This window comes from Halichoeres trimaculatus, unplaced genomic scaffold, assembly GCF_033239565.1.
Source record: "Halichoeres trimaculatus isolate MK-OKI-2021-1 unplaced genomic scaffold, fHalTri1.1 fHalTri1_scaffold_1, whole genome shotgun sequence".
Taxonomy (NCBI): Eukaryota; Metazoa; Chordata; class Actinopteri; order Labriformes; family Labridae; genus Halichoeres; species Halichoeres trimaculatus.
Genome location: NW_027437179.1, coordinates 22,117,056 through 22,143,299, shown reverse-complemented (window position 1 = coordinate 22,143,299; position 26,244 = coordinate 22,117,056). Strand labels below are relative to the sequence as shown.

Below are 26,244 nucleotides of genomic sequence, written 5' to 3'. Positions count from 1 at the left end.
TCTGGACTCAACTCTCCTGGCAGCAACGAGGTCAAACAGAGCCCTGTGCAGGTCAGAGCACACACATAAATACACAACAACACACATAAGCACACACCCAACGGATACTTTATTAGACTCTAAATAGTATTAACCCTCAAACTGCTGCAGCTCTGCCTTCATTAACCTGCCACGTCAACTAGACAGAGTGATATCGGCACATTCTGTTTTCTTTCAGTATCTGCCTCTCTCCCTCTTCTTCCTCTTTCTTCCTCTTTCTGTGAGTGCGCCTGGTGTGATTGTCTGTGTGTTAGTGTGTGTGTGTGCCCCAGTGAATAAGGTCTTTGTAGTGATTGGGCAGCGAGCTGTTTTCAGAGCTGAATTCCACAGTAAGCAGAGAGAGTGGGGTTAGCTGGAGTGCAGGTTCCCCACTGAAAGACACTCGAGGAGAACAGGAGAACACACACTCACACTAACGCACATGCACACACACGTACAGCAGCATGCACGTTACTGTGACAGTAAGCAAAATAAAAAAAAACCATTGCTCATGGCATTACTGCTGGTAATCTGAACACGGATGTGATGTGCAGAGAACATTCAGAAAACGTGTGATTGCTGATTGTGTCTCTAAAGAACAGTGAGACCGTATCACTGCTCTGCTGATGGCAAACAGAAAACAGGAACCCTGCAATATAAGAAACCAAAAAAAAGACAGCAGGCGAGGAAAGACAGACATGAGTCAGAATCAAGAATAGTCAGACATCCTCTAAAGTCGACTTAACCATGGGAAAAAATGGGAAATCTTTCCTCTATACATGACTGAACTACAACAGTCTGCTAGAAGATGAGTATTTGCAATAAAACTTCCAGAGCACTATAAAAAGCAACTTCTACTGGCAAACAGTAGAACAAACTGCCTGTTTTATCACACAATTTTAATTCATTTCCTTAAATATCTGTAAATATTTGTCATTTTCATGCAAAGAAAATGCCTCTTTTGAGGAGTTTGAAGGCAAAATAGCCAGGGACAATAGCCATTCTGAACAAGAGGGGTTTCTATGAAAGAGGAGAAATAAATCAAAGTTGTGTTAAAGACTCTGGGAAAGATTTAGTGATGCTGACCACTCAGTGTGATTGTAGAGTGACCTCTGGTAATTCAAAACTGCCACAGAATTAATGACTGCTCATTACTGCAGATGACACAAAGGGAAGAACATTTTAAAATAGTCGGGGATGTAATCGATTACACTGTCATCAGAAGCTAAATTTGAACCAGAATCACTTTATTTACTTTGGATAGAAAGTGTCAGTTAGAGAAATTAGGCAGGGGCTGTAAGGAGGTATGGAGAATAGAGTAAATACTGTTCTTTGTGAGATGTAGATTATGAAAAAGCTCTGGAGATTAAATTTGCATTCATACTGTAAATCAACTCAAAACTGAGCATTTGTGGCTTAACTTGTTTGCGTAAGAAGATGACACTTTTAACTACAGATGTTAAACAAAGAGACGGTGAATAAAGGAGAAGTAAGAAAGGATGTAGAAGGAAGTGAAAGTTAAAGAATTATAAATGTGTCTTGTTCCCGTAAAGAAGTCTCTGTAAAGGCTAACCAAGGATTTACCTGGGACTGCTTTATACAGCATCTCTTCTATGAAAGGAGTGTAACCTTCCACAGCTCTGTCTGCACACACACATTTTCTGTATCTCTCACACACACACACACACACACACACACACACACACACACACACACACACACTACACTCTACGCAGCATCTAGTCTCTCCATCTCTGTCTTGTTTGTCTTGTTTGTTGGTGCCTGGCCTGCGTAGCCTCTCTGTACTCTCCAGGGCATCCACGCGACATCTCTGTTGTCTGAGCTGTCAACTCGCATGGCCCCACATACCCTGGATTTACATTTGTGTGTGTGTATTTGGACTTGTACCTCACAGTCAGTAACAAAGTGGTGCAAAGTGTCGTCTGTGTACCTGTGTGTAGAAGCAGAACTGATCTTGTTTACAAGACCTCACAACAAAACCCGACAATGCTAAGGTGACACGTAGAAATCTCATAATTACTATAATTTCCAGCTTCATGATCATTTCTTAAAGCTCAGCGCCCGCACTCAGCTTCAGTAATTGAAGCAATCATGTGTCGGCCACATAGGGCGCGAGTGAGCGATGGAGTGAGCAAGGCCAGACATTTAATCTGGTCATTTCCAAAGGTGGCATTAAGCAACTGTACGGTGACACTGTGGCTCACATCAGGCACAAAATGGCCGTCCTCAGGTTGGCTCATGCTGTGCTTCTCTCACACATGCAAATGAGCCCGAGCCAATAATGAGATCTTTAGGAGCTTGATAATTAGATTTTTCCCTTCTCTCTGAGGGAGAACGACAGAGGCAGACAGGGAGAGCGGGAAGACTTTCTATTCGTGTCTTGACTTCTCTGGAGAAGCCTTGGTCTGCTCTGACAAGCCCCCCCTCCCCTCCTCCTACCCCTCTCTTCTCGTGCTCCTCCACCCCTTCCCCATCATATTTTCTCTTCTTTTCTTTATTTATAATAGAGGGGAGGATCTGAGCGGGGAGCGAAAGAAATTCTGAGATTATATCAGGATTTTGATTGGTTGTTCAGAGATGGTCTATGTGTTTGGCTGGCTGTGTGAGATTGTATCAATCCACTGCGCTTGAGTGTGTATGTGTGTGTGTGCTGCCTCTGCCAAGTGTCACATTCAGGAGAAACTCAACAAAAGCTCAGGTCTTCAGACAGCCAACTGCAGGAAAATAGACTGAGTGCAACAAATCGCAGCTACAGATGCTGTAAGGAACAATGATCAGAAAGCTTGGAGTGATTAATCAGGCGTGCCATGATTCAAAACCTAAGAGGCATTTTAATTAGACATGAGAAGCACATTTTCAATGGATAGGAATCATGTCTAATGATAATTACGACACTTAAAATGACAGTCTGGAATTTTTTTTGCTGCATTAATTTACCTTTAATGTATGTACATATATGTAACACCAAATAACACCAAACCTTTTCTTACAAGTCTCAACTATCCTGCTCAAAACACTTTTAAGATAGAGAACAAACATTAATCCATTAATTGGCAAGAGCCTGACAACTATAGCAAAAAAAAAAAAACACCCCAGATAATACAGATTCTCATTAGTCACACTCATATAAAAGAAAATGATCAGGCAACAACTTAAATAAGTGACATAAAATAAACACAGCATCTTTTCTAACTGTAATAATTATCATCAGACTGCGTCAAACCGGTCTTAGCAGCGGACAAAAACCTCAGTTGTTCTTCTGCCTATGTGCCCTTTAGCAGGGGTGTGTCTAAAGTTAATTTCTCGGGGACAGGGCAGGACACAGACTAGAAGGTTGGCACACTAAATTGAAAATTTTTCAAATAATACACAGCGTACCATGTAAAATGACTGTTGACACTAAAGACTTTGCAGTCTCCAACATTAAACTGGGGACAAACAAAAAAACAGACACTTTGTGTATGTTGTGTACAGTCATCATTATGGCAGCTGTTGGGCAAAGCACTCCACAAAGTCAAGCACTCAGTCAAAGTTCAGTGACCTTGCCGTCCTCCTCTCAATACTAACCAGTCCAGTATCGCTAAGCCTGTCATCATCCATAGCTGTTTGCAAATTAATTTTGAAGTCATAGGACAATTTGATCTGCTCTACTGGTGGTGGCCAGCCGGAGTGGCCAACAAGATTCCAGGGGTAGCCGGAGCCACCCTGGTGGCCACGCCCCTGCCCAGACCATGCTGAAAACTGGAGCCATCAGGTGTGGAGAACAGTGTGCTATCTGCTAGTATAAGTGAAAAAAACTCATTCCTCTCCATGATGTAACACATGAAAGATATCCATACACTCTGTGGTATTTGGAGAATGTCTCACTATGCATGTGCTTGGTGACATTAATTGGCCACAGTTTCCTTAATTGGTGGTGGCATGCATGCGACTGAATGAATGGTCGGGCACACAGTTGGCAGACAGAGGGGCGAGAGGCGGATTACCCAGCATGCCTCCATGACCCCGCCACACGTTCCCTACAATGGCCACACTTGGCACGCGCTCACATCCAGGGTGGGCATGGGCAGACGCATGTACGCCCACTTGGCAGACGCACGCCTGGCACACTTAACACGTTGCCACTTGGCATGCACACATACAGATTAAGGCACGTGCTTGGCTGCAGCCCATATGTATGTAATTGAATAGCGCGGTGTCCTGTTTTCATGTATTATTGAGGAGCTCGTTTAATTAGGAAAAATGAAAAGACTCATTAGAGATATGTTAATTAGCTTGGCTCTGTGCTCTCTGGAGAGGGCTGGCACCAGCATCAGGTCGGAGGAAGAGAGAGGGGGCCTAGCAGGGAAGACAGGAGGAAGAAACTGAGTCATGTCAGTATTAAAGCAGAGGTTTCCTCTCAGTGAAAACACGTTTAATCAACATTACAGCTTAAATTCACCAGTTTTCTGTATGTTTCTGGATTGTTTTCTGGCCTCCCCCAGCTGCTGTATAAAAACCATTACAGATTTATGAAAAACCACTGAACATAAAGATTCTGAGGCAGGGTTCAAAGTCTTTTAACTAATCAACAAAAGTATGTGGAAAGATGAGTGTAACCCCCCAGAGGTACTGAAGCGGCTCCTTCTCTCTTCAGTTCTCTTTTATTTCCTTTCAAAGTGTTTTTCCCAAAGCACTCCTTTTGTCCACTCAATGAAAGTGCTTAGTTGGCAGTTTCTCTTATTTGATGTTGGGGGAATTGGGGCTGTGTGCGTTGAGGGGGAGTTTGAGGTCCTGACAGTTTGTGAAGGGTGTAGGGGAGAAGGTTGAGCAGCCAGTGGAAAGGGTCTGGCTGCGGGCAGAGGGCTGGACAGACAGAGGGGTAGATGGAGAGAAGAGGTTTGGGGTCTGCCCGCTGGAGTGTGAAACTCTTATTTTGTGATTTGAAACATGAGTGAAATCAGTAATGAAATATGGTCGATAACAGCCTCTCACACTTCCCAGTGAAATCCACTGAGTGTGTGTGCGTCTATGCGCGTGTGTGTGTTTCTGAAAATGTGTTGTCATTTTTATTCTGAAGCACTGGGGCGTTAGATGGAGGGAGGGGGTGGACGAGTGGAGAAGAAGGGAGGGGAGAGGAGGATTTTCCACTTGAACTTACTGGTCTTTCACTGTCCTCTCAAGTCTTTTTTTTTTCATTTGTCTGGCCTCTGTCAGCGAGAGCTGAGTGCTGTGTGTTTCCTATGTGTGTGTGTGTGTGTGTGTGTGTGTATGTGTGTGTATGTGTGTATGTGTGTATGTATGTGTGTGTGTGTAATAGTATGTGGCTGCATGTGTTCCAGTCTGAGTGTAGAAAAGGCCCAGCTCAGGGACTGGCCTGACACTCTGTGAGCAAGAGTCCTACAGCTTCACACATCTGTCCTTTAACATATTTTACCCCTGTTACAGCCTCTCATCCATCCACTCATACCTTAATTTATTCAGGCATATTTATAAAGACTGTGTTCATGTCAACACAACCCTGCAGTTTGGGCCTACATTACCAAAATAGAGCTATCCCTGTTAATCTATTTACATTGCTCATGAAAATACACGTTTCTTGCAAACTGCAAATCCCCCAAATCTTGCAATAGTTGACATTTATAACATGCTGAGTGACTTTAGATATATTTAAATGTCTTATAAGTCCAAACACAGATTCTAAATCCAAAATTATATACTGTAGACCGGGTGGGGAAATACTACACCTTAAAGTCCTGTCAAGATATCCAAAAGTAGAAAGGTGAACACATGATATGCTGTATTACTGCCAATGTGTTCTGCATACTGCCATGAACATACCTGGATGTACAGACCAAGAGGAGCCTTTGGAGGTCCTTCAAAATGTAGGATCTCATGTTTAATTTTTAACTTACAACAAAGATGCCAAAACTCCTTAAGTCTAAATTAAATACTGATGCTATAATCAACTTCAAATCAAAGAGTCAGTTAATGAAGAAGCGTAAATAGAGAACCATGACACTAGCATTACACAGTTTATTTACTTACAGTGAAATTATTTCCTATTCAAAGTATAAAATCAGCAAACTGTAAGAAAAAAAACTTTTTGAAAGATACTTTAGATGTTAAGTCAGACGTTGCACCAGATATTTTACTTGTCTGTCATTTTGATGGCAGGGTTGTAAAAATTCTGTTTTATTGTCATATTGATCCCAGAACTAAAATAATTGATGATGAGATCTGTTAGTTATAAATGATATACATTAGTATGTCATCACCAAAGCGACTCAAATGCAACATTAATTATGCAGGGTCATTCGTTGCTTGTTGGGCAGAAAGAAAAAATAATAGACAAATAATGGAAAATAAGAAGACCAACCCTGCTGTCTAGAGCTTTGTAAAAACAAAACAAAACAAAACCAAAAAGCCCCACAGCAAGCTGAACAGTCTTTTTTTAATTTAACTGAAAAGAACCAGAACTTCTTTTAAGACAAGTTTTAAGTCAAGGTTTTTGCCATCTTTTTTTCTGAATTCTGGTTTGCCTGAGCTTAAACTTTTCTCCTGGGGTGCATGGACTTAAAGTAGATGCTTGTTTTGGCGTAATTGAGGTCATCAAGTAAGAGAGCATCAAAGGAGATCAGCATCAGGTAATGTGTCTTTGCCTCAGACAGCTGACTTCTCACGTCTGTTTTGATTTTATGGAGGCTGAAGCCCTCTTCTGTTGCTACAATACATACTGGGATTACCACTGCTACTTCAGTAAGTGTTTTAAAGTCTGTAAACATTTTGCACGGTGAAGTCATGAACAGTTGGTGGGACTCTTAGAAAAATGGTGTGGTCCTGATGTATGAGAGAGGCGGTCTCAGAGTCAGGGTGGTGCCGATGCCTCCCAACGCATTAACTCCATGGATCTTAAGCGTGCTGTCAGCAACAACCTGTGGCAACAACATGACAACATAATACCTAATTAATTATGCACACTCACCACCAACTGGACAGGGAGTACTGCAGGTGCCTGATGTGATCAATGAATGGTTGTGTGTGAAAGTGAAAGTGATGGATTGGATTGGTCTTGGGGTTTCCCATCAAAATGACTGGCAACCTACAGCTTTTTCCTTCATTGCTCAAAAAATCTGTTCAATCTGACAGAGAATAATCATTTAACGCCACCTCTGTGCTCAGTGTAAGTTAGTTTGACAGAAAATGCTTGGATTTAAACTCAAGTTAAAGTTTTACAACATCAAAAAGCTGCCTACATTGCCAAAGTCAAAGAACTTATGTTTCTGACTTTTTCCTAGATCATAAAGATTTACTTCTGTGCAGAACTAGGTGGGATTTAGACAGAAGTTGGTACAAAAATGACTACTTTAATATAAAAACAGTCACAAACAAAAAATTACTCGAAAACTCATGTGCTCAAACCTCTTTTAGCAAATCAGGATGTTTTTCTGGTGTTATTTTGCGGTGTCAAAGACTCTGACAGACACATTACTCAGCAAAAAGTCTGAAGCAAAAAGATGCTTGTACCCTTCAACCACCCCACCTGCCTTCGCTCATCAGTCCCCCCCATCCACCCACCCCAAGTAATGTGGCCCCTGGCCCCGCTACAGATTAGCTGGAGGAGGGGTACTCACCACACACAATAGGGCCCTTTTTACTTCCATTGGAGGCCTGGCCCCGAGTTCCAAACAACGCTCTCAGCACAGTTGGTGCTCCTTCTATTTCTCGTTTTCACTCCAGTGCTTTTCTCCTTCACTTTTCTGATTCTCTCTCTTCTTTTTTATAACCCCAATGCTCCAACCCCCCCCCCTCCCTCTACTTCTCCTCTCATGATGAGCACTGACAGGCTGTTTACCTGGAGAGACTGAAAGAGGGAAGGCACGATAGTGATGATAGCTGGTAAATAAACATCTAAGGCCCCATCAACATGACGTTTCACCCTAAAACACAGAAAAAAAATCCACGTTTACATAGAAGCGCTAATGGACTGAAAATGCTGTTGTAAGCATGCCAGGTCTGTAGTTGGGGCTATGACAGTCTTGTCCAGAAGTGACTTTCAGCAGATCTCGACTGAAGCAGAGTTTGGCCAATCATCTGGTGTATTGGCAAAGTGCAGAAGTGGAGCAACAGGTGCACATTACGTTTAAAGACAGTCAGCAGATTCAGTGAATTGAGCAGCACAAGCTCGACATGGTAGTCAGCGACGATCAACTGTACTGTTGTGCCATCTATGCGCAAAATCCACTTTCGAGGCCGTTTTCAAAAGTTCCTAAAACCATTGCCGTCTAAATGGCCCCTAAAAGAACTAAGGAAGTTCACCACACACCAATCAACATTTGCGCACAGAGTTATGGCACTGTTGTGGCCCCCAGCCATACTGAGGCCCTCATCTAACCCCGGGCCTGCTGGAGGGTCATAAAGTTTAGACCTTTTGTTTTCTGACACTGCTTCTAATGTGTCAAAGTGTTTTCCTACTTTTGGCAGCAAATTAATTTTAGTGTCATTCCCAAAATGTCTCATACTATATGAAGCTGGTTCTTTCCAGAAACTGTGTGTGTGTGTGTGTGTGTGTGTGTGTGTGTGTGTGTGTGTGTGTGTGTGTGTGTGTGTGTGTGTGTGTGTGTGTGTGTGTGTGACAGGTCGAGACACAGAGAGGCAGACGTCCCTTCCAGGGTTGAGGTGGTAATGCTCAGTGACAAGGATAAACAGCACTGGGGTTTGCTCCTACCAGGAGAGGGGGGATAGGGAGGAGGGGATGAGAAGGGGGAGGTGGTCTGTGTCAGACTCCTTCTCTTCCTCCTACTTTCTCCTCTGTCATTTTTTCAATTATCCCTCTCTCCTGTGTGTCCCCAAAGACCCGGAGGCAGGGCCCGCATCATTTAGACTGAGAGCCTGTTTAGATTCTGATTAAAGGCTCCTTTCTTCTCAACACTCGCTTGCTGCCGTCACACGAACAGACACACACACACACACACACACACACACACACACACACACACACACACACACACACACACACACACACACACATGCAAGTATAGGCTGTATGTATTAAAGCCAGCAGGAGGTGGCAGTTGAGTTGCTTGTGTGTCTCTGCTCTCGCTGTTCTGTAAATGTCCATAAGGTTAAATTTTTTCATATGTTATGTTTGAAGAGTTGCCCTCATAAGGGCTGCACTTTGGAAGTTTTTTTGTGGTTAAGACCTGAATTAGAAGAAAAGTGAAGGTGTCAAATCCAAAGTTTGCTCCTAAATTAAAGAAGATGCAGCTTGTCTCTGTACAAACACAGTGCAGAGCCAAGCTGGGCTGATTCCCTTGACTCCACACTGGTTTAATATCAGATAGCCGTCCTTTCCTTCCCAGCATCCTTGAGTTTTCATCTGAAATGGAAAGTGGGGCTTTCCTCCTCGTTAGAATGAAAAGTCATCAAGGGAGGAGAGCAGAGGAGAGAGAGGGATGGAGCCTCATTGAAATGCAAGCTACGTCCCCCGTCTTTCTCCCTCTCCCCTCCTCTGGGACTCCCTGCCTTTCTCCTCCTTTCTCCTTCCCATCTTTAGGGCGCTCCCTCGCTCCCTCTCTTCCTTTGTTAATCAGTTAAACTCCCTCTTCAAACAACCCCTCTAATTACTCCTCCACTCTCTGTAAACGACAAGGCTGTCTCCCGCTTTTCTCTCGCTCCTCCCCCCCTTCCTTCCCCTGCACCCTCTTTCTCCAAGACAGGGGTTGACCTCTGTCAGGCAAAGACCCCTTGACAGTGTGTGTGTCTGCCTGTGTGTGCACGTGCGACTGATTCCTGCATGTTAATGAATGAAGCGACATCTTTGGTTGTAAAATGTTGCTATTATTAGTGGTTCAACTTTCACATCCACGCAACACCCAGAGGATTGTGGGAGCATTCGCCAGTATTTGTGAGCTTCTTCGTTCTGGGCCAGACTTTTACCTTCAGCTGGAGTTCCTCTTTCCTCACACACCTCTACATTTTCAAACCATTATTTCCTTTTTGCCACCCCTCCTTCTTCTCTTTCTTGGGTGCTATCCTTGGTTCTCCCCTCTCCCTGCTCACCCCTCCACTCCCCCTCTCCCCCCCTCTGGAGCTTCACCTCTCTCCCACTAATCTACCACGCATCTCCCTCTTTTAAATTAACATGCAACACTGAAAAAAAAAGGGACGACAGCAGAAAAAAAAAATTAAATGCATTTAATAAATGGCTGACTTCAAATCGCCCGGCTTTTCAGACTCTCCCTATTCAGAGTCCAATGAAAGGGGAGAAATCATTCACCGGGAGAGACAAAGCCGAATGAAAATATAATTCCGCATTGTGAGGCGCTTTTGTCCCGGCCCGTCAAATCTCTAATGGCGAGGCTTTTGTTTTGTGGCGGCGCTCTCAGGCTGGCGGTGTCGTATGGCGGTGGCAACGCATGCCCCATAATCACCACGCTTTGTGATATTAGATTATAGGGGCAATTAATGGCGTCAAACCTTAACTACTCAGCATTCAGCCTGCCACACACACATATCCCGCCTTAAACACACACCCACACACAGTTCAGTATATCTGCACTTGCACACATGGCCGCGCACTCGTTTCTGGCATCAGAGCGTCAGCCAACACACAGAAAGGTGCTATAACTCCAGTAATTATTACGCCTGTGACTGGGAAATGTCAATGGCGGTGTGTATAAAATAGAATGTATGAGTTGTCAGGGAGGAAGAATGGGATGCACAAGAGCAATTAATTACAGCTTTTCATTTGGCAGCTTAGACTGACAAGGCCCAGCGGCGGGGGCAAGCTGGCATGACGCCAAGCAGCACCCATCACCACATGCCCCCCCACCTACGTCCCAGCGCCCCCCATCCCCTCTGCCTGTTCCTTCACCAACTGCCACAACAGCACCCTCCTTCCCCTGCCTCACCCCGCTCTGACTCTGTCTTTTCTTCTTTTTCTGCCTCAGCTCAAACACACTCTTTTTCACTCCTGCTAATCAATCTAACACCCTATTCCCTTCTCTATCCAAGGTCTTTAACTACACAGCATTCTCCAACCTCTTCTACATCCTCTCCACCACTAAAACGTGGCTGGGAGTGTGTGGAGATAGATGTCTGGTTTGATAAAAGCGGAGTGTGGGGCCTGTGATAGACACAGAGGGAAAAAAAGAGACAGAGAGGAAAAGAAGGAGAGAAGCAGGGAGAGAGTGTGTGTGTGTTGAGGGGTGGGGGGTGGGGGGGGTGGACAGGGGCCAGGTGGGGAAGCGGGTGTTAGTATTTACGGCTGATCTTGTTTACAAAGTCAAATCAGCTCTTTACAGATTTAATTTACCACTGACAGCTTGACATCTCGCTTTCCTTACTTTGCATTGCTCTCTCTTCCTGCCATCCCCTCAGGTAGTGTGGGGGGAGCTGCACACACACACTAGCTGCACATATCCACACACACACATCCACACACAGTTTGACCATGAGAGAGATTGGTATTTTTTCCATGAAGTGAATATTGATAAACGACCATTTTTAGTGGTGATAACTCAGCTCTATATATCTGTGTAAAAGAGCCATCACTTTGAACAGAGAGGATTATTTGTATGGGAAACGCAGTGTGGATTATTGATGTACAGGCAGTGAAAAAGTCAGATCTTGCTCCTTAAATATCTGTCTGTGCCGGATCTTCTGTCTCTTTATCCCACTCGTTGTTGTCTCAAAGCTTAATTCAGTTAATAAATACAAAAGCACTTTGTCTGCAGCCTTGTCTGCCTGATTTCTCAATATTTCCCCTCTATTTGTGCACGCACATGCTGTTGCTGATTTATGTATTTAGCTTGTCTTCAGTTTTCGCAGTGTTTGTCATCAGATTAGCATTTGTGCCCAGCTTTGTGTACAATGTACATTCAGTGCGCTTGCACAACACATCTGTGTGAATCACATCCTCTCTCTTTCTCCCTCTGTCTGCCTTTGGCTGCCTGCAGCTCTATCTGATGAGATAGACATCTCATCAGATACCCACTTTGTTGTTCCTTTCTTCTTAGCCAGGCTTGACTGCGTGGAAAGAGAATCGTCGGCCGTCCTAATCATGTGTTTATGGAAGTAGATAAGATTTTATATCTTATAGGGAGATTGCATATCTGTCCTTTTATCTGCCTGTTGTCACAGAAATTGCCTTTTTTACCTTGTGAAGGAAAGTGTCAACAGTGGTGTGTCAGTCTATTTATCTTTGTGTGACGGTGCCAGCTTTTCTCAGCAGTGACTAACAACAAAGAAACATGAGACAACACACCTCTCCCACTTTACCTGTCCATACCAGCAGGCTGCTCACCCTCCATTCACATTGTTTGTTTTGACTTTAGCATTCAGTTGCAGGCACAGTCATGCTTAAAGTGCTGGCTGTGCTTTTCTAACACAAAACTTAACTCACTGATGGAGATGTCCTACTTCTCGCAAGTTGGCATCCAAGCATATTAATCTAAACATTTCATCCGTGTGTGTGTGTGTGTGTGTGTGTGTGTTTTTGTGTCTGGTTTCAGGTGCCTGTATCGATGGCCATGATGAGCCCACAGATGATCACTCCTCAGCAGATGCAACAGATCCTTTCTCCCCCTCAGCTCCAGGCCCTACTGCAGCAACAGCAGGCTCTAATGCTACAGCAGGTAAAACACACACACACTCACACATGCACGTATTCACACATGCACTCCAGCTGGAACCCATCCCAAGCTGGCATGTTAAGATGTGTCTGTTTTAATAGGTGCTGACACACTGGGCATGATGTATCTTATTTAGTGCTCGGAGATCTTTGAAGATAAACACACATCCACGTATCCACTTATACACACATTGTCATTTGCAGTGCCTCCTCCTTGGCATTGTTGCTAAGAGAATGTGCATGCTCCTGCCTGCAGGCACACTCGTGCACACCTTTAAACACACACACACACACACACACACACACACACACACACACACACACACACACACACACACACACACACACACACACTTGTAGGCTATGTAGCATCAGGCAGTGAATCATAGTGATTCAGGAGTGTGTGTTGGAGCCCGGCAGGTGATAGAGGAGTTGCTATGTCAACACAAACCAATAAACACTCTTCATCTGCAACAGATCTGTCAAATACTCAGCCTCACCAACCTCTGACCTCCTACCTACACATGCAAAAAAAAAAAAAAAAAAAAAGCATTCGCATACGCAACCTTGTAAAGGGGGTTAAGAGTGTTATTAACAGAGTGGAGATAGAGTAAATGTGGCATACAGCATCTCTGGAAAAAACACACACACACATATACAGGCAAAGGGCAGAGAGTAGATTTAATAAGGAGCAGTAGCTGCAGGCAAGTGTAAATTGCAGTGGGAAGATCTGACAACATGTATCATAATGGAAATGTGAAATGTGCTGGCTTTTCTGGAAACAGACATGCAGATGGCTAAGAACCTCTTCACTGGCTCTTTTTTCTTTAACGAGGAAAAGGGAGATGGGGGAAGACAATAGAGTTCATAATGCACAGAGAGGGACACACACACACACACACACACACACACACACACACACACACACACACACACACACACACACACACACACACACACACACACACACTCTATTAAAACCACTGAGTTTAACATTGCTCTCCCACTTAATTAACCACAGTATGGACTTGCTCTAAGTGTATATCTGCAAATCAGGCACTTTTGCAGTCACACACACACACACACACACACACACACACACACACACACACACACAGAATCTCTGTCTCTCTCTCTTGCTCACACACCATACACACACACTCACTCTCTCTCACACACACACACACACACACACACACACACACACACACACACACACACACACACACACACACACACACACACACACAGTACAATCAACCAACATATCACTCGCTGAAGCATTAAATTTCATATCCCCATGGCAATACAGCATTGTGTAAGTGTGTGTAAGTAAGGTTTACGGCCCACTGCAGCCCACACAGCAGTTATGCATTTGTAAGGGTGCACATATGTGGATCTGTGTGTGTGTGTGTGTGTGTGTGTGTGTGTGTGTGTGTGTGTGTGTGTGTGTGTGTGTGTGTGTGTGTGTGTGTGTGTGTGTGTTGAGTGTTTTAACCTTTAAGTTTCCTCTGACCTTTACCAATACTACAGCTGATCAGCCTCTCTTTTCTTGGCGTGTTCACTAAAGTCAAGGTCATGGTAATAGGCTGGAGAGGTGAGTGCCTCACTTACACATACTCTTAATGCACAGAGCCACTGAATCAAATCATTAAAAGACCTTAATTATCACTTAATTATTCCCTCAACTCACCACTCTCCAGCCAAGTGTGTGTCTGTGTGTGCACATGTGCGCTTGAATATGCATTTGTCTGTGTGATGAGGAGGCGATCAGGCCTAGTGACGCGGAAAAGAGAGATTAACTCCGCCTAAGGAGCGATAAAGGAGAGGAAAGACAGATGGAAAAGAAAGAGCAGCAAGAAAGAATAAGTCGTGCATTTAAGATAAATTAAGGACAAGAAGGAACGTCATCATTCACAAGAACGGTGAATAATGTAAAACTGAAGTGGCGGCTAAATTATATTAAAACTGCAAATGTAAAATAGCTTAGCAAGACCTTCTTTTTGTATTCGGAGTGTGTGTTGAGGATGGGCAGTGGTGTGTGTGTGTGTGTTGTGTGTGTTTAGTCAGCTCACTGTGGGGTCAGACGGATGAGAGACTGAAACAACTGCTGCGCTGTGAAGTCATTCTCCACTGAAAAGCCTCTTTGAACATTTGACGCACCATGAAACAAAGACAAACTGCAGACAGACACATGTACAAGCTTTTCTGAAGAGGATAACTCCCCTCATACACACACACACACACACACACACACTCTCACTGTGGTCAGTCAGAGTTTTCCTAGCTGCCTTTCTCTCCTCTCAGCGAGATACTGATCTTAATGGAGCTTCCTGAGTAAATTAGTGATTAGTAAGTCAAACAAACAGGCAAGCTGTGGCCAGTCAGTGGACACTGGGTTTCTCTCTGTGTGTTTTTTGTGTGTATAATTATGAATTTATATGCGCATGTGTGTTTTCACAAATTTATCATTCAGCCTGGTAGTCTTTGATTTACTCTGGTAGTTTAAGATAAATTCACGTTACACTGTTTACCCCACAGAAAATCTGCACAACTAGAGCAGCAAAAAAACTGCTAGTAAAGGTTGGTAACGTACAGGAGTGCGTGCCAAAAACATCAATACTTACTTTTGAATCCAGCAGGCTGTAACTGGTGGGACAGCCTATATATAACCACAAATAACCCGGGGCTAATGATCTTATCAGCACATGCTCTAGAAACTGCCTATTTTAAGGTTTGGGACACCCACACACACATGATCTCACACACACAGTTCTATTAGGCTCTTAACTACTACAGGCCAGTGAGTGTTAATATGAAGTATTCAACAGAGGAATCTTTAAGTGACAGGCTAGGTGGTCATGTGTGTAAGAAGCATGTGGCTTTTATAGAAGCTTTGATGTACGAAAAGCAGCAGCACAACCTGACACATCATCCAGTTTAATGATATGCCTCAGAAGTCCCTCTCAGGTGTGTGTTTGTGTGCAGTTTGTCAATAAACCATAAACCACAGCCCTCACTTCAGGCAGAAAGACTGCCTTGCCTTGAGACTCCACTTGCTGTAAGACTTAGGCATTGTTGAGGGTTGATACAAAGTGTGTTGTGACTCATTCTTCTCATATTTCTTCAACCTCTCTCATTCCCTCCTCCTCCTCCTCCTCCTCCTCCTCCTCCTTGCCCCTACCTCCCCTCCTTCTGCGTCTGTCTCTAGTTACAGGAGTATTACAAGAAGCAGCAGGAGCAGTTGCATCTCCAGCTTCTGACTCAGCAGCAGCAGCAACAGCAGCAGCAGCAGCATCAGCAGCAGGTCGGGAAGCAAACGGCAAAAGAGGTGAACTTCATCAAGCACACACTCACTCAGCTCAAGTACACTCTGAAGTGCACAAGTGCCCTTAAAAGCAGTAATAGCGGTTAACATGGGAGCCAGCTGAAGGACAAAATCACCTAAAGGATGAAATGTAAAGGATGTAAGAAGCACAAGATGTCTTCCTCCTCTTTGAACCTTACTCTATATTAATGCTGTGTTGAACACCTTGCCTTGAAGAAGGAGCTGTAAATAAAGGTTTCATCATTTTTATTTTCTAGCAGCATCCTTTGTGGAGGCAGTGAAAGATTGCTGCGCCAAACCATATGCTATCCTGCCAGAGTATTCATTTGCATGCCTTCAGCTCTAAGCCCGAGGTGAAATCTCTCTGTAGGAGGGGTCTGCCACTCTTTTAATTGTCAATTAACCTTGCAGCACTAGGATCCTCCCTTGCTCTCTCTTTTTCCATTTCACACACACAGAAATATGCAAGCACACACGAACTGTACCAGGTTTAAGCACAGCTGTGGTACAGTAGGATAAAAGAGGATCAACTAGGATCACATTGTAGCACAACAAAGGGGATCTCAATCGATCAGACAAGATTACTTTCATAACGTGTGCGTAGGAGAGGCTGTGTTCTTGTGCATGTGTGAGTTGCCTCCATGTGTGTGCGTGTCTATAATAGAGACATTGTTGTTACATGAATGCTCATTCACAGAAATAGCTGAACACACAGAGGGGCGAGCTGGAGTTGGGCTTTGGAAGGAGAGCCTCATGAGACTTTTCTGATAAACGCATGAGGAGGCACATCCTAGATTTTTCCCTCTTCTCCCAGCGGGTAGACCCCCACCCCCGTCCCACCACCCCAAACCCACAAACTCCTTGCCGACAGCGGTCAACCAACTCGACCGTGACCAAAGCAAACCAGTTGTGGTTGACTCGCATGTTGAGAGGGTGTCTCAAACGCTTTCCCCTCCTTCCCCTCCTCTTCACTGCTGTCCTAGTTTTCAGGTTTGTTGTCCTGTAACTGCAAGACAAGTGCAAACACTGGTCACACAGCTACACACACACTCACGCGGCCAGAGTGATGTGTGATGGTTCGTTGCACAAACACATACACTTTGGGGAATATGCCTCCCTGCAGAGTTTCATACAGCTGATATGACTAAGGCCATTTCTAGTCGTCAGGTTTGTGTGTTCATTCTCCAGGAGCCAGTGATCAGAAAAAACACCTTTAGACGAACTCTCATTCCTATCTTGGTCAAGCAGGCGATACAAGGGTGTGCTTGTACAAACTGTAGTTTCCAGCAGGCCTTGAACACACCCAGAAAACAAGGAAACAGGAAAAGAAAAAGAAAACAGTGGAGGTAGGCGGGAGAATACAGCAGAAAGAAAATCTGTACTGTTGCCTGAGTGAATGTGACTTTTGACTTTTTCCTCACTTTTTCATCTGTGTGGAAGTGGTGCATTCAAAGACAGTGTGTTAAGTGTGAATGTATGTGTACCTTAGGTCTGTGTGTGTGTGTGCGTGTTGCCGGTGCATTTGGGACCGGTCAGGAGTCAGCCTAATGAAGTGACTCTGACCATCACAAAAGATATATGTGTGTGTGTGTGTTTGTCTGTGAGCATCCATTTACACTGCGTGTATGTGTGTCTGGGGGTGTCCTCCTTCTTGTGTGTGTGTCTGTGTGACTGGCAGGCTCAGACAGTGTGTGATGTGCTCATAAATCACATTGACAGCCTGTTACTGCGCTAGCTTTGGCCACTCAGCCACAGCTAATGTAAACAGAACACAGACACACATACACACACACACACATGCACGCACACAAGAAATGTGTGTTTTAAAGAACCGTAGCCATATCTCAGGAGGGAATGAGAGACAGCAAGGGGAGTGAAAGAAATAAAATGGACAGACAAGTAGAAAAGGAGGGGCAGAAGGGCTGGAGAGAGGAAAAAAGAGCAGGAGGGGAGGGAATGCTTCAGTCAGGACTTTGTAATCATGATAAACCATTTATTTCAACAAATGAGAATTTGGCTGTACACTTCAAAAGCCTGAAGTATGTAAGCATGATACAGATTTTGCCCACATCACCCCCTTGCCTTGGACAAAGCCTGAGAGATTATACTTTGTTTCATTAATAGTTGCTCTTAACCAACACACTGTAGAATTAGATTAGAAGAACAGTGCAGGAGCAGACGACGGTGGTGGACGGAGTAAGCAGGATTAGACGGTGTCTGGGCTGGTTCTTGGTCTGTGGCAGTGTTTGCACATGATCTGTTAGTCGGCAGCCTGACCTACACTTGAACTACCAGGAAGCTTTGTTTGTATTTGCAGTTTCAAAATGTGTAGATAAAATTTCTGGGAAATACATGGTCCTTGAACTCTTACCGCATTTCAGTTTCTTCCTTATACTTCAGAACGGCCTTATCTGCAAAGGCCGTTATGAAAGCAAGGGGCCAGTTTCACTAAATTTATGACTTGTTTATTGTTTTTTGACGTGACAGGTTACCTCCTTGGCTGTAAATCAACAAATCATTCATTGTGATGTATGCAGGAGAGAGAAATGCATGGCAGATACAATGCCAAGGCATGAAAAGAGGTCATCCGCCATATGATCATTTTTTCTTATTATTTTTTTACTCTTCTATTCTTTTTAATTTTTATTAATTTAGAAAAAACAGTTGTTGTTTCCCCTCTTTTACACTCCTGACCACCCCCCTAACAGCCTCCTCCCACACGAGCACACCGCTGTCCCACTTCTCTTCTCCAGGCACCAAGTCTGAAAGGAAGCGACCCCTCTGCCCTTCCTGTGAGATCCTCTCTGTTCAAAGAGTCCTAGGCTGCCACTCTCTCTCTCTCACACACACACACTCTCACACACAATGAGTGGTTCCTCAAGTTGTATTTATTTATTTTTCCTCTCCCCTTACTTATCTGTTAGAGATAAAGTCCGTCTCTCTCCCTTGAGGGGTTGGTCAGGGGGGACTTCAAACAGAGCTGCACAGGACAGGTCTGCCCCAGACTGGGGGAGCAGGAAAGGGGACATTTATCACTGTAACACATGCCGACATTATCACTGCGCGCCATGTAGTCTTTACCACTCTCTTCAGCCTACATCATTCCCTGTCCCTCTTTTCTGTGTCCTTGGGGTCTTCACAGCTCAACCTCAAGCTTCTCTTCATTTCAGAGGATTAGTCTTCTCTGGTCCGCTCTCGAGGTTCTCAGTTTAGTTTTTAGAAGCAGACATTTGTGGTTTTTATGATTCTTTGTTTGTTATAACTTGCTTTAATCCTTAATGTGTTGACACTGAGTGATGCAGTAGGACACACAGAACATGTCAAGTCATGATAACTGAACAGTTGCTGAAAAAGTGATGGAAACATTGAAATGATGACATACATCCTGTGATTAAAGTTCATAAACTATATACTGTTTTTTTCTAGACTGTAATCAATATTTGATTCCCTTTTTTTGGCAAAACTTCCAGCTAACTTCCTATTGCAGATGATATTTTCTGCTTCATTTTGAAACTTTAATGCCAGTCGAAATACATGAGAACGGTGTGTAATGTACTGAATGTGGATGACACAGAGTTCATAACTCCTTTAAACTTTTCCTCCTCTTTCTTTACCCTCCCATCATTTGTTTTACAGCAGTTAGGCAGCAAGCAGTTGGCCTTCCAGCAGCAGCTGATCCAGATGCAGCAGCTTCAGCAGCAGCACATCCTCAACCTTCAGAGACAAGGCCTGGTGCCCATGCAGCCCACTGCCACCATGCAGTCCCTGCAGCAAGGTACACACAGGCACACATTTATATACACCACCCTCACACAACTGGCCCTGACAAACACATCCTAACTAATGTGCATGCACACACAGTCATAACTAACACACACACACAGCCACACAGGCCTGGACCCATTGCTGTATGTGAAGCCTGTTAAGTTAATCAGACTATAAAAGATAAAAGGAAACCTGATTGGTGGGTTTGTGGAAGGTACTCATTTGGATAATAGGTAAAATATGCCACTAAGCCCCCTGCTTGGAGGTCTGTGTGTGTCTGCATGTGTAGTGTGTGTGTGTGTGTACTTGAGATTAGCCAGATGCCACAACATCAACGTTTTGCTTTTGCTGTGCCCACTGGATTTCTTTTGTTCCTTCGTGTAACCCCTCCCATAGCCCCTTCATTTTGTCAGCATGGTTTTAAAACGATAAAAGTTGACTCTTTGCTGGCCCGCCCTTAGCCAGCATGTGTGTGTATGGGCGTGTTTTTCCTCTTTACACTCCAACACACATACACACCAGCTCACACACAGACAGAATGCTTTAGGGGCTCTAAAGTGTCCGTAACATTGCTAAAGCGCTGACTGCGTTGACCAAACAGAGCAGTTTCCTTCCCTCCGTCTGTCTGATCTCTCCCTTTCTCTTATCCCTAGTCACATGCCATCACACACTCACAACTACCACACACAGCTACATGAACTCTGTAATCTGACACATAAAACAAAGATTAACTCAATCAAGTTTATTTAATTTTTGGAAAAGTTGGAATAATAAGCTTAAGATGTCAGTAAAGAATTTGACAACTCATAGTGAGATTTGTGTGTGTTTGTCTTAGTGCTTCAGGGAAGTGTGAGTGTGTGTTCATTTCTCCTATGGAGGGCAAGTAGAAATACCAGTTTTAGTATGTGAAGAAAAGATACAAATTTCAAACAAATAAAAAAACAGATACAACACTTCTGAAAAGAAAAGGCAGCAATTTTCAGACGGTTTCAAACTTTTAGCATCTCCTTTGTTTTCTTTTTCTCTCCCTCTGTATCGGAGTGGAATTTCCCTGCAGTGTGAAAGAGCTGGTCCATTGTGACGGCTCAGCCAGGCGTGAGCAAGAGCATTCCTCTGACCAGCCATGCCACACAAACACACAAACACACATGCATAAACACCCACACCTACGCACAAAACTGCACACACTAATGCCCCGCCTCAAAGGCCAGTTGTGTCCGGTTAGTGGGAGCTCAGTGGGAGGGGGGCTGGCACGAGGGGTCCTGCTTTAATTATTGGTTTTTGTACTGCAGTAAGTTGACAGTTACTTTATGAATATCTCATACTTCCAAAACCTGTGATACTGAAGGCAAATGGCCCATAATTTTTCAAATAAGAATCAGGTTTTATTTTTAAGCTTAGACAGAAAGAGTTAATAAAGCTTTACTGTAGTAGCAGTCTGTTCACAGTAACGTAAAATAATTAATTAGATTTGACTCCATCTCATCAGACTCCAGCTTCTTATGTTGCATTTTTTACATAAATCACTGAGAAATAAACACAAACCCAACAACCAGATGTGTACTTTGGGAATGTTTGAGCCACTATTTGTTTGCAGAAGCACTCTCATCCTCTCAAACTATTTGTATCAGTCAACACTTGCCAGAGGGAGTAGTGTGAGCACACTTTCAGCTGAAAACACACAAAATCTCAATTCTCTGTTGATAAATCTGTTGAGCTCTCAGCTGTTTACAACCTAAGTGTGCTTACTTTTATACTCATAAGTAAACACCAAGCTTTCACCAGAATCCAGAGCTTTTTTATTTTCTCCAGAGCAACATGTTTTTTCACATCTTTTCCAATGAATGGATGTGTTATGAGCCAACTGATAAGTCAAAAGAGGAAACACCAGATCTATCAATCCCTTAAGCAGCTACACTTTCACTCTGCGGGCGTGTCTGCAGATTGGTCTGGTATACTGGGATAATACACTCACAAGCACAGAAATCCATGCTCACACTACCTCATTCCTCCAGAGTGAGAACTTTTGTTTTGGCGGGACTGCAAAAGAATGCAGACAAAGCAGACATAATATTTGGATTGCCATGAGGTCCGTGTGTGTGTGTGTGTGTGTGTGTGTGTGTGTGTGTGTGTGTGTGTGTGTGTGTGTGTGTGTGTGTGTGTGTGTGTGTGTGTGTGTGTGTGTGTGTGTGTGTGTGTGTGTGTGCTCATTTGTGTGCTCATTTGTGTGTGTGTTAATGTGCAGACCGATGTGTGTGTGGCTGGCTAGATGTGTGCGTGTCTTTGTACATGCATGGTAAGATCTACTGGTAAAAGGCTGCGACATTCTAGGCGTCAGTCTTACTGTGAAATTGGAGCAGAAATAACAAAGTTGCAACTAGAAAGAACTCAAAGTGTGCACCCACCCTGTTCTGATAAATAGTGGTTGTGACAGGGGCAGTGGTGCTAGTGGACAGTAGCAGTTGCCAACAAAGAGATTAGCAAAGACTTGAGGAACAGTAGAAATCTGGAAAAAATGCAAGTTATAAAGGAATTCCCCTTTCTCTGCTTTTGTTTGACATATTCCTCACTGTGTGAATATTCTGAGGAAAGCGATATTGTTGCATTAGCAAGTTCATGGATTTGATGTTCACTGCATCATTGTTCACATAGTATGTTCTTATCTTATACTTTATTGTTCTCATCTCATGGTTCCTGAAGTAACCCTCCTGTTGTCAAATTTACACAAAAATGTGTGGCACTCCTCCTCCCTGAATTATCTGTGTGTATCTGTTTTCCTTCTCTCCAGCGATGTGTCCGTCAGACCTCCAACAGCTGTGGAAGGAGGTGTCAGGCATCCCAAGCAGTGAAGAGGCCCTGAAACAGGCAGAGGGCCTGGACTTGAGCACCAACAGCTCCAACTCTACCTCAGCCTTCCCCAAAGCTGCCAGCGCTCACATGCCACTGCACAGCCTGGTCAATGGACAGAGCCACACCCCAAAGAGAGACAGGTACAGTGATGGGCTGTGTGGCAGTGGGCTCTAGTGTAGTAGTAATGGCGTGTGTGTCCTCTGTGTGACCTGTAGTACCTCTCTTACTCACACACTATCGAGATGTCATTTTCAGGCTTTTAACTTTTAGCTGTTCTTCCATAACTACGCACGTAAACACAGGTTCAAAACATACACTTGCAGCATATCACACATCACCAGGGTGTAAACGTCTTGCAGCTCATTTGATAGGAGGTGTGTTTGGTTCAGTATGTTCCGTCAGTATGCTGTCAGCCACATGCTAGTATAGTATGGAAAAGAGGGCAGAAGGGGAAAGGAAAGGAAAGAAAAGGAAAAGAAAGGAGGTGAGAGGAGGAGTAAAAGGATCGATAAAGCAGGATACAAGCTGCCTAGAAGAAGAAGAAGAAATTATTCACTGTTTTTTGGGCTACATTTTGTACAAGAATACACATCCTTGTTGGTGTGTTCATATGTATCAGATGCATGTGCTAGGGCAATTTTCTCGAGGCGGGGTTTGTTGTTGTCCCATGGCTGTCACGCCATGGCTGTTCATGGGCTTGTCTCCATTTTTAAGAGCCCGACTGTTTGAGTGGATATCCTCCTTCACCAAGGCAGAGAGCGGAGATGACCATGTCCCCCTTTACTCCAAAGGCAACCATACCCCCAGCAGCCAGTGAGTAGCACATGCACATTCATAAATACACATACAAGTGGACTGGAGTAAGAATGAATCACCTTTTGACCCCACCTCGTCATTGATTTCTGACCTTATTTGCGTAGTTTAGGCTCTTTTGTATAAAACTGTACTAGAAGAACATTCAGTGAATGTCCCACACTCATATATTTCAGCTACAGTGTGCTACTGTGTCCCAAAAGAGCTGTAGTAGGGGAGCAATAAGGAGCTAGCCTGTTAGCCTGCTAAGCTAATGCATGGCTGATGTGGAGGAGAATGTGGTTGCCAGCAGTTTGTCATGTCTGCTGTCTGAGCTGCTTCTGAGTTGACTCAACCACAGCCAGCATACACACACATACACACATACAGACACACACTCACACGTACACAAGTTACAACCTCAGCCAGCACATATGATCAGGAAAAGGAGAAAACGCAAGGGAGGGAGAGAGGGAAAGGGGGATGTTTCCATCTGTGAGACAAATGGTTTTTGTTAGACAACCTTCTGATGTTGATTTGGGAGAATCCCCATCCCAGTCTACACACACACACACACACACACACACACACACACACACACACACACACACACAGTCATGTAAATATATGTGGAGACAGCAGTCGCAGGCGATGGTCCAGGTCTGAACCACATCTGCTACTGGACCTGCCACACACACACACACATGCACATACACACACACGCAACAACAAAGACGCACACATGCACAAATACAGTTATGCTACTCTGGGCCCAAACCAAACCTGGCCCAGTTTTTCATCACCACACACACATACAAATACACACTCATAAATATGCACAAGTGCCCACACAGAAAAACACACACGTGCACAAACACACAAGCTCACCACAAAAGAAAAACCAGCACATGACGGCAGCCGCCGCCAATCAGTCATGGCTGGTTGGTCTTGTGCCGACTCTGTGTCAACTCCTGAAACATAAGAACACACACTAACACAGATGCACTCACTTGCATGCTCAACATACGCCAAGGACAGAAAGACAGGTCATGGACTTAAAGACTGAGCCTCTGAGGTTGCTGGAACAATTCCTGCATTTGCCTGGCTCCTGTAACTGACCCCACTCTGCTCTATCCTCCTCTCTTTGCACTTGGCTTCCTGAACTGTACAAACTAATGACTGCTAACCAGACTCAGATGGCTGCAGTGAGGCTTCTGCTGCCACAGTTAGCTTTGCATGTGTGTGTGTGTGTTTGTGTGTGAAAGCAGTTTATTGAAGCTCTGCCTTTTTTTCTGGGAAAGTAACAGCCTTTAGTTTTAAAGTAAATATTTGTTTACGGAAAATGTATCATCTCTGTTTCTTCTTCCCGCAGTCATGAGGAGCACGCTGGCTCCCATCCTCTCTATGGCCATGGAGAGTGCAAGTGGCCTGGCTGTGAAGCACTTTGTGAAGACATGGGACAGTTCATCAAGTAAGTTTATAACCAGACAAAAATATGACTTGTGATGAGTGTGTGTGTGAGAGAGAGTGAGTGTGTACTAAACACTGAGAAAAACAGATGCTGGTAGTTGAAGTTAAAGTGAAAAGCTTATTGCAAGTGCATAAATATTTTATGTTTTTGACTGCAGACAATACGGACAAGGTTCTGTTATGACAAATAACCCAGACCAGTTGTTTTCCATTGACACAACTTGGATGACTTTTCTATGACTCTATGGTTACCTTGGATGTTGTTGTTATTTTTTTTTTTTAATTGTCCACAAAATAATCCCTTTTTTCACTTTTGTAAATAAGTGTCATAAGCATAGTGTTTGATTGGAGAGATGTTTTTACCCACATACCTCATTCCCTTTCTTTAATTTCTTTTTCATTTTTGATTTTACTGTTTGATGAAGCAAGAGGGGAGAAACACTCTGGTCTGTGCTAAAAGTGAAGTGATGGTCACATGTTGTCTATGGTTATTTGCATTACCTCATTCATTAATTAGTTTCTATTCCTTACATCACATTTTTTGTTCATGCTTAAACGCAGAACAATACAGGTGTACACAAACACTCAACATTTGGGTACAAGCTATTGTTTGGGCTCCCATAACAACAGCTTCCTCTTTTTTTAACAAACATTTTATCATCTGCTTATGTCAGCAGTTGTATTCATTTGATTGTTCCTCAAATGCTGACATGCAAAGAGCAAGTCTTCAAGTTCTTCCTACAATTAGTTGATGTTTTTGTGTTTTGTTAGTGTTTTTCCCCAAAGGGTCAGGCAGATTAAAAGGCTGTTTGATAAGCAAATTATTTTTGACTGGCTTACACACACACAGACACACACATACATACATTTTTTGTATCTAAACACAAACATCAAAAACCTTCACTCACTCACACCATCACAATGTTTGCCCGTTTTTGGAGTCACTGGGGTATGCTGGTGCAGTAGTTTGGCCTTGACATTCTGCCATCTCCTCCTCTGTCACACTCACTCACACACCCATTTACACACAAATTCTAACACGCACACACAGAGTACAGTGGACTTCCCCTTTGGCACTATGGCTGCTAACGAAGGCTTCACAAGCCTCTAATGAAGCCCTAAACAAACTCACACTCTTATTATCTATGTGGAACTCTTTGCTGTTTGAACAGTGGGGATATTAATAAGCCAGGGTGATGAAATAAGTCCTCACACACACATACACACACACCGACTCCTAATAACAAAAGTGTGTAGTGATTGTGATGGCATCGGACAGTCAGATCAAAGTGTGCAGGCAGGCTGGGAAAGTTTGGAGAGGAAAGCTGTTGTTTGGTGTCTCATTTCACGTAGCCTCAGGGCAGATGGAAGGAGGGAGAGAGATAGA

General features: G+C 43.8%; 1 protein-coding gene across 3 annotated transcripts in view; it reads left to right on the top strand.

Moving 5' to 3' along the window:
* foxp4 (forkhead box P4) overlaps window positions 1-26,244 on the top strand; it is a 94,516-nt gene that overhangs the window by 49,784 nt on the left and 18,488 nt on the right. The window contains exons 3-9 of one of the 3 annotated variants that reach the window (XM_074665830.1): window positions 1-51; window positions 12,534-12,656; window positions 15,864-15,983; window positions 19,620-19,755; window positions 22,534-22,735; window positions 23,310-23,408; window positions 24,760-24,858. The exon at window positions 1-51 is cut by the window's left edge and continues 39 nt beyond it. In XM_074665830.1, the coding sequence (XP_074521931.1) occupies window positions 1-51; window positions 12,534-12,656; window positions 15,864-15,983; window positions 19,620-19,755; window positions 22,534-22,735; window positions 23,310-23,408; window positions 24,760-24,858 (830 nt within the window). Of the gene's footprint in view, window positions 52-12,533; window positions 12,657-15,863; window positions 15,984-19,616; window positions 19,756-22,533; window positions 22,736-23,309; window positions 23,409-24,759; window positions 24,859-26,244 lie in introns of all 3 variants that reach the window. The other 2 variants (XM_074665820.1, XM_074665839.1) reach the window with 2 other exon arrangements.